General features: G+C 51.4%; 1 protein-coding gene across 1 annotated transcript in view; it reads right to left on the bottom strand.

Annotated features, from left to right (window-relative positions):
* Positions 1-8,768, bottom strand: part of DLG5 (discs large MAGUK scaffold protein 5) — a 53,094-nt gene that overhangs the window by 41,631 nt on the left and 2,695 nt on the right. The window contains exons 3-5 of the mRNA XM_029919843.1: positions 3,359-3,491; positions 2,832-3,091; positions 289-601 (exon numbers count right to left, since the gene is read on the bottom strand). Coding sequence (XP_029775703.1) covers positions 289-601; positions 2,832-3,091; positions 3,359-3,491 — 706 coding nt within the window. The remainder of the gene's footprint in view (positions 1-288; positions 602-2,831; positions 3,092-3,358; positions 3,492-8,768) is intronic.

Raw genomic sequence — 8,768 nt, forward strand, 5'->3', positions numbered from 1 at the left:
TGTGAGCAGAGCACACGCTTGTCTGTGTCATCTACTTTCTTGCTACGCTGTGAGCCCCAAGGCCCGGACCACACCCGGACTTCCCTTTGCACGCCCCGCGGCCACAGTGGAGCCGGGCCCCAAGTGTGAGCTCAGCAGCTCCCCCGGCAGCATTCGAGAACCCAGCCGGCCCGCGGACCCAGCACGGAAGCCCTTAGCCACGGCTCAGGGAGAGGCTGCCAGTGCAGACACCGGGCCGCCAGGGCCCTGCTCGCCCGGGGCCGGGAGGCCAGCTGCCCCCACACCCACCTGTCGCAGCGCCTCCATCTCCTCGCTGGCCGCCTTCTTCTCAGACGTGCTGCTCTTGAGCTTGGACTCGGCCAGCTCCACTTCGGTCTGCAGCTTGTCCAACTCAGAGATGACCTGGTCGCGCTCACTCATGATGAGCTTGTACTCGCTGTACACAGCATCCCGCTCCTCCTTGTACTTCTCCGACTCCTTGGCCGTTTTTAATTGCATGGTCCTCAGCTCAGTCATCTCTGACTGCAGCAGCTCCATCTCCCACTGCAGGTCCTTGTTCTGGGCCGTGGCCTTGTTCAGCTCTTGGTGGATGGCCTCAAACCTGGGGGAGAGAGGCAGCTGCGATGCGGGGGGCAGGGACCTGCCTGGGCAGCCCCGCCGGACTGGACAGTGAAGCACCAAGTCTCGTTGGGGTCATCCGCACCCCCGACAGAGGAAAAAGTCACAGCGCTGGTCACCCCAGCCTTTTACAAATACCAGAAGTGGATCTGAGGACTTCATGCCCTCAGCTCTAGTAGAAATAACAGTACATTTCTTCCACAGTCAGGCCACGATATTTAAAAGAAATAAAATAGGGGTGCCTGGGTGGCTCAGTCGGTTAAGTGTCCAGCTTTGACTCAGGTCATGATCTCACGGTTCGTGAGTTCAAGCCCCGCGTCGGGCTCTGTGCTGACAGCTCAGAGCCTGGAGCCTCTTTCGGATTCTGTGTCTCCCTCAATCTCTGACCCTCCCCTGCTTGTGCTGTCTCTCTTTGTCTTTCAAAAATAAATAAATAAATTTTGAAAACCAGAAAAATAATTAAAAATAAAATGATGCTAGACTCGCAGCTAATGAACAATGAGAGTGGCCTTAATGATCATTTAGTCTGACGGCCTCATTTTCCAGATACAGACGAGAAGGTGGGTGTGGGGGACTGGGGCGAGAGCACAGCTCAGTCCTTCCAGACCACGAGGCACCTCCCACGCAGGTAACCCTGCAAATCAGAGCCTGCAGCTCTACAGAAGCAATTCTGAAAGCACATTCTTTAGAAGGACAATCCTTCGTGAAGCGCCATAAAAAATAAAGTGTGTTCTCTGCTGGCTTCCACTGGTAAACACAGTGTCCCCCTCCCGGAGAGGCTAGTACAGAGTACCAGACTGAAAGCTCTGAGAAGTCCCGCAGTATACAGCCACACCTGTCCCAGGATACCCGATACCCTGGCAACTCCTAATCTTTGTTGCATCCGGAGAACCGCATGCACAGGACAGCAGGGAACTGGCGTGCTGCAGGAATGGGCCTTACGAAACAGTGCTTGAGGGCAGGGGTCACTTCCCGACAGATTATATGCCTTGAACTAAGTGAACTTTTAGAAGAAACAATGGCTAGGATGATTAACTCTCCTACATGCTGGGCGGGTGGGGGACACAGAAGGGGCAGGCTTGTGGGGAGACCTAAGAAACAGGTGGTCGAGTTTCTCCAAAAAGGACATCCACATGAAATGATAGTCAACTTAACTCATCATCAGGGAAATACAAATCAAAACCACAATGAGATACCGCCTCTCGCCAGTCAGTGTAGCTAAAATGAAAAAATCAGGAGACTGTAGATGCTGGCAAAGATGTGGAGAAACAGGCACCCTCTTACACTATTGGTGGGAATGTAACTGGTGCAGCCGCTCTGGAAAACAGTGTGGAGGTTCCTCAAAAAACTATCCATAGAACTGCCCTATGACCTAGCAATATCACTGCTAGGGATTTACCCAAGGGATACAGGAGTGCTGATGCATAGGGGCACATGTACCCCAATGTTCATAGCAGCACTGTCAACAATAGCCAAATCATGTAAAGAGCCCAAATGTCCATCAACTGATGAACGAATCAAGAAGATGTGGTTTCTATATACAATCGAATACCCCATGGCAATGAGAAAGAATGAAATCTGGCCATTTGTAGCAACATGGATGGACCTCGAGAGTGTCATGCTAGGCAAAATAAGTTAGGCAGAGAAGAACACATACCCTATGGTTTCACGCGTATGGGTAACAGAAGAAACTTAGCAAAGGACTATGAGGGAGGGAAAGGGGGAAAAATAGTTAGGGAGACGGAGGGAGGCAAACCATGAGAGGCTCTTAAAAACTGAGAACAAACTGAGGGCTGATGGGGGGGTGTGATGGACACGGAGGAGGGCACTTGTCGGGATGAGCACTGGGTGTTACATGCAAACGAACTTGACAATAAACTATAAAAGAAAAGAAAAAAGTGAAAAAAAAGAAAAAAGAGAGAAACAAGGTGGTCGAACGCTCCAGAGCTGTTCATATGGGAGGACGGAGTGCAATTCCCATGACACACTGAGTGCCAACAAAATGTTTCCAAACTGTTCCAAGAAAATAGTTTTGAATTTAAGGCATGGTCACTTGTGACCTCCCTGCCCTTTCTTTTTACTCCTTGGAAATGGCTGGGAGCCTTGCAGGAAATAGGAAGGCCTCCAAGGAGAGTGGTCCGAGGCAAAGAAGCCCCACGTGGCCCCCTGGCCGTTCTCTGGGCGCGGCACCGGGGCCAAAGGGTGGCTCTTACCTCCTCAGGGAGAGGGCGCACTGGTGCTGCAGCTGGATGGCCGTGTCCCGCTGCTGCGTCAGCATCTCCGTCTGCTTGAGCAGGCGCTGGTTCTCCTCCTCCAGCTGCTCCAGGCGGCTCAGGTCGGAGGTGTGGATGGCAACTTTCTCGCTGTACCTCTTCCGCAGGGCATCATAGTCCTTCTTGACCACCTCCAGCTTGTCCATGGCCGTGTCATACAGCTTATTGAGAATTTCTGATGACCCGTTGTGCTTCAACACCTGGGGGCCAGAGACTCACAGTTACCAAGGGTCTGAGGACAGGAGGAGGGGCAGACTCGCCACTGTCCTCCGTCTGGAGATATTTCTACTGACAAAGGAGGGGAGGCCACACCTTCTGGCCTCTGGGAGGCTCTAGATGTGATGCCACAGGCCTCCCCGTCACACTGGCCAGATCCCTCCTTCACAAAGATTTGCTAAGCGTGAGCAAGGAGTTGCTGCTGCAGCCGCGAGACGTCTATCCTGAGAAAGGCCCACTCACAAGCTGACCCCTGGCTGGCAGCTGGGAGCTCGAACGGCGAGCAGCTCCCTACCCTCCTGGAAATCATTCCTCAAGTGATGACAGGGGCTCCCGGGGCCTCGACTGGACAGATTAGGGCTGAGGCTGAGCGCACGTTCTCTTCTGGGAGCCCAGAATTTCAGTGCAGGCTCGGCAGAGGGGGCCTGTGTGGCCAAACCCCACTAACACTCCTGGGCAGGGAGAACGTCACAGTTCTGTGATAGAAGAATTAAGGGGGTCCCATGTGACTCCTCGGGAAACGACTTTCAGAAACTCCCACGTGCTTTTCTCTGGACTTTGCCCCGTGCACCTCTTCCCTTTGTTGATTTTGCTATGGATCCTGTCACTGAAATAAATGTTTAGCTCTAAATTTGATTAATGCTGAGTCTTGTAAGTGTGACCCACCTCCAGAAGGCTTTCATCTTGCAAAACTGAAACTCACAGAAGGCTTTCATCTTGCAAAACTGAAACTCAATCCCCATTAAACAATAGCACCCCCGTTCCCCCTCTTCCCTCAGCCCCAGCAGCCTCCCTTCTGTATTTTCTGTTTCTCTGAATCTGAGGACTCTAAGGACTTCACACAAATGGAATTATGCGTGTTGATCTTCTTGTGATGGACTTATTTCCTCTGGCAGAATGCCTTCCAACTTCTTCCATGCTGCAGCATGTGACCGAGACTCCTTCCTTTTTACAGATGGCTCCTATTGCAGGTACATATGGACTGCGTTTTTTTTATGCATTCATTTGTCAAAGGACACTTGGGTTGTTTCTATCTCTTGGCTATTGGGAGAGTCAGATTGTTGATAGTATCCTAATTTCTTAGACCAATAGGGGTTCTGTTGACTTGCATTCCCAGTCACTGGAAAGACAAAGCGATCCTCCTATGACTCCTGTTTACTGACTACACACATCTCCTCTATGAATTGCTTGTACGTACCCTTGATTTTCCTTCCTCCCTCTTGTCCCCACCTCCCCCTTTGTCTCTTCTTCTTGTAGGACTTATTTTTCATTTACAGATGTGAATCCTTTCCCAGTTACACATATTACAAAAGCTTCTCTGAGTATATGGCTCGTTATACCACAGTTTCCCATTTTGATTCAGTAAAAACCATCGATCATTTCCTTTACGGTTTGGGCTTTGGGTGTCTTATTGAAGAAGCTCCTTCCTACCCGGAGATCGTGGAGAGACTCTCCAGTTTTCCAATTTTGAAAAAAAATTATTTTTTTCTTTAAAGTTTTAGTTTCCCTTTTCAAATGAAATCTCTCAACTACTTGGAATATTTTCTTTCCTGTACATTGTGAGATGGGGCTATAATATTACTCTTTTCTATAAATCACCAAATAAGTCCAGCACGGACTGAGGACACCTGAATGCACCCACGTGCCGGCAGTGAGGGCGGGAGGACACCAAGCACATCACCCGAAGCGGTGCCCACAACTGAGGGGTGAGAAAAACATCCACGCGGACGCATGTCCACACAGGCCCACGACACAAGGAGCGAATGGAGAGTTCTCCTGACTTCTGGGTCAGTGTCTCCACCAGGGCCTGGAAAAGGTCCAGCTTCTGGACGGGAGCGTCCTGACTCGTGGACAGTACCGCAAACATTCCAGTTCAAAACCACTTCCAGGGTTTACTCTCTAGTCATCCCCTCCCCCCGTGAGAGCCCCACTGGCTCCAAATGCATCCAGTGGTTTCTGCACAACAAAGGCACTGCTGCCATTCCCAGGCTTGCCCACAAGATGGCGGCCCTGGGTAGACCAGCGGGGGGTTCTCCTCCTGCACTGCCTCATCCTCTAAGCTTCCTCAAGAAACCAGCTAGACCTAAAGTAGCCTTTGAACGGCACAAAGACCTCCTTTTCGGCATTGGTATCTTCACCGGCCCACAGCACACTCTGGAGTCTACACTGTGGCTTGCATTTCTTGCTTGGGCAATCGTCCCCCAAATCCCCCAACCGTAAGGAGCTTGGACTAGAGCCTGTGTGACAGTCAGTGAACTGGCTGCCAGAATGGATCACACATTCCCAGGGAGACAGCATCAGGCACGCAAAAACCCAGGGCAGACGCAGGAATCCTTTCTGATGCTCACTCCAGATCGAAGAGCATTTTGGGGTCCAAGCTGTGTTGCTTCAGCCATGGCCCAGCACTCAGGTGCACACTGCACAGGACCGCGTCTTCCTTATTGTGAGGTGAAATCCACCCTCCTCGACTTCTTCCCTCTCATTCTCGTTCTAGCCCTAGTCCCCTGGAATGATTCCTTTCCAAGGGACAGCGTCCAAACTCTCAAAGAGGCTCACAGGCCCCCAAATACCTCTCAACTTTCCTCTACAAAAAGTTTTCCAAACTGAAGAACTTTGGAAAAATCATGGCCACAGTTAAGTCCAGAGACTTTGAAAAGCCACCCTATCTATTAGTATAGAATTATTCCTTTGTATAATCAGAAGGCCATGGTCGTATTAGATAGTCTGACCCACGTGCACACTCACACACACCAAATGGAATTCCAAGTGAGAGAATATTTAAATTCAGCCCAGCATTCTAAAATGAGACAGGCAGGAAACTTGTCATCTCCAGGAGGCAGAAGTCTTTAGAGATGATTCCCCAGCTCGGGAGGATGAGGAGGAAGTGGCCCAGGAGAGGCTCGAAGCCAGGGTCTGGGTCCATCCACACAGCAGGACCGGCCGCGGGACTGCGCCACCCAGGGAAGCCAATGGTGAACGACCCTCTTCTTGACACGCTCAGAAACAATAGTCTCACTGGGCTTCTGTGAGGCATGCCCTTCAGAAACGAAGAAATACCCGTTCCAGGGATATCTGAGAAAAGAAGTCAACTTCCAGGAATCACCAAAAGCTGACAGGTGGGGAGGAGTGACTTCACTGTTGTTTGCAGTTTTTCCTTTTCTAACCACAGAATGTGCATCACCACAGTAAAGAAACTAGATGCTCCCCCGACCAAGGCGTGGCAACCTCTTCCCAGGATATCTTGGGCAACCGAGAAGAATCCAGATGGCCATTCTGATTGCGGCATCTGGAAACAGACCTGCCAGGCTGCAAGGTTCCCCCAGCACACGGGCATGCAAACATGCGCATGCGAACATGTGCACACGCACAGGCAAAGCGGGAGAGGGCCCAGGCCCCCGGGCCCCAGTCTGTGCCAGCCCTCCCAGCCAGGGCTGCCTCATTTCCTCGGAGATAAATCATGCAGAGGGCTGGGGAGCCCCACAAATCCCTCAAGCAAACACACAAGTCAAACAGCACCACTGACCCCACAAGGGCCTCTTCAAGTTCACAAGGCTGGGGAGGAGCCAGGCAACAAAACCAGCCTTGTCCAGAGAGCTCAACCTTCGCCCCCGGGCTCTGTGGGGAGGAAACCTGTGGTCACCCCCATGTCCCTTGCACCCCCACATCCTCTGCTGCTGGCCTACCCAAGAATGAGCTTCACCTCAGTTCCGGGGAAGGTGAGGCAGCCCAGGCTGAAGACAGCAGGTGGCCCTGGCAGTTCAGAGATGTACCCTCATCCCCACCCCCACGGCAGCCAGCCTCCTTCCTGGTGGGGTCCCAAGGTGGCACTTGCCAAGAGACACCAATACAGCTGAATAAAACTGGGAAACTTACTGACCCTGGTAATAACCTGCCCCTCACCCCACCCCACAAGGGTCACAGCTCTAGGAAACCACAGGAGAACACCACATGGGCTGGAGGCGTCAGGGAGAAAACCTTCCCATGTCATCTGTGGGAAGAACAGGAAAGGGGAGGAAGGGAAAGCAGCTCAGTCCGGATGTTTGTTCAAGTTGGGAAAGTCCTCAGGAAGGTCAGAGAACAGGAGGCAATGAAACTTTATGCCTCATGAGGGCAGACTTTTTTTTATGGCAAGGTAGTAACTGGAGTCTTTTTTTTCGAGGTATACTTCATAGAAAGTACAATTCACCTTTTAAAGTACACAAGTCAATGGAGTTAGGTATTTACAAGGTCGAAAACCCTCAAGGTTGTGTAGTAACTACCACAGTGTTTCCAGAACATTCTCATCTCCCCAACGGGAAACCTGTGCCCGTTAGCACTCACACTCCCTCCTCCCAATCCTCTTGCCCACACAACCCCTCATCTACAATCAGTCTCTGTGGGGTCCCCTCTTCCGGGAATTTCCTATAAATGAAACCATACACTATGTGGTCTTTCTGTGACTGGGCTCGTTCACGAGGCAACACGCTTTCAAGGTTCCTCCACACGGCAGCAGGTATCAGTCCGTCATTCATTCATTTTTATGCCAAATAACATTCCATTGTAGAGAATACCCATTCATCAGCCGACGGACATCTGGCCTGTTTCCACTTCTTGGCTGTTCTCAATGATGCCGATCTATGTCACCATGGGTTTCAAACTCTCTTGGGGATGTACCTTGAGGTGGAAATGCTGGGCCATGTGGGGCTCTATGCTTAACACTGTGAGGAGCTGCCACGCTGGCTGGAGAGCAACTGGCCCGGGTCACATCCTGCCCGGCCGTGCACGGGCCTGTGTCCACGACTCCCGTGTCACATCCCGCCCGGCCGTGCACGGGCCTGTGTCCACTACTCTGTGTCACATCCCGCCCAGCCGTGCAAAGGCCTGTGTCCACGACTCCGTGTCACAGCCTTCCCAGACATGCATGGGGCCTGTGGTGACTATCCCAGAGCCTCCACAGACAGACTGCAGTCCAGCACTTAAGGAACTAGAATAACAGCATATGGAGTGCTTCCGTCAAGCAGGCACTCGGTGCCACTGCTTCCTGTGCAATATCTAACCTCCAAGACGACGACCACAGGAGATCAGGTCTCCAGTCCTGAACAAGTCCTACTCTGCTACCTTCCGGAAAGACTATGGGTTTTCCCTCAAGCTAAGATGAAGCTAGTAGCAAGTCTGAAATGAGAAATCACTCAAAGAAAAATAAAATCCAAACTGAACCCAAGGTGGAAAGCTAACTGAGCCAGATTTTGATCAGGGTAGAAACTTGTCCACAAATAATTGAGCAAGGGGACAGTGGGGTAGAGGTAAAGACAGGGAGGGACAGCCAGCCCTCAGATTGGGAACCCAGCACTCCCAGCCCCAGAGGAGGAGGAGGCGCACACGCGTCCATTGGGACGATACTCCGTGCCTCTCGCTGCGGTTTTACACTGTAAAAGGAGTTGGCGAAGACAAAAAGAGAGGCAAGTAGAACAAATCAAGGACGCAGTGATATTGGATTGAGAGTGTGAGTTTTCCAATATATATATTACATATTCAATATGCAAATATCTAAGAGGGACAGGGAGAGAGAGACATGGAAATGGAGATGTAAGAGGAGTGGGGGAGATGGGGTACTCAGATATTCCCGACCTTGGCTACTGAGAGGACGTGGGAGCAGTGTTACCGAGTACTACCTACTATCAA

This window comes from Suricata suricatta, chromosome 2, assembly GCF_006229205.1.
Source record: "Suricata suricatta isolate VVHF042 chromosome 2, meerkat_22Aug2017_6uvM2_HiC, whole genome shotgun sequence".
In the NCBI taxonomy this organism is placed as follows: domain Eukaryota; kingdom Metazoa; phylum Chordata; class Mammalia; order Carnivora; family Herpestidae; genus Suricata; species Suricata suricatta.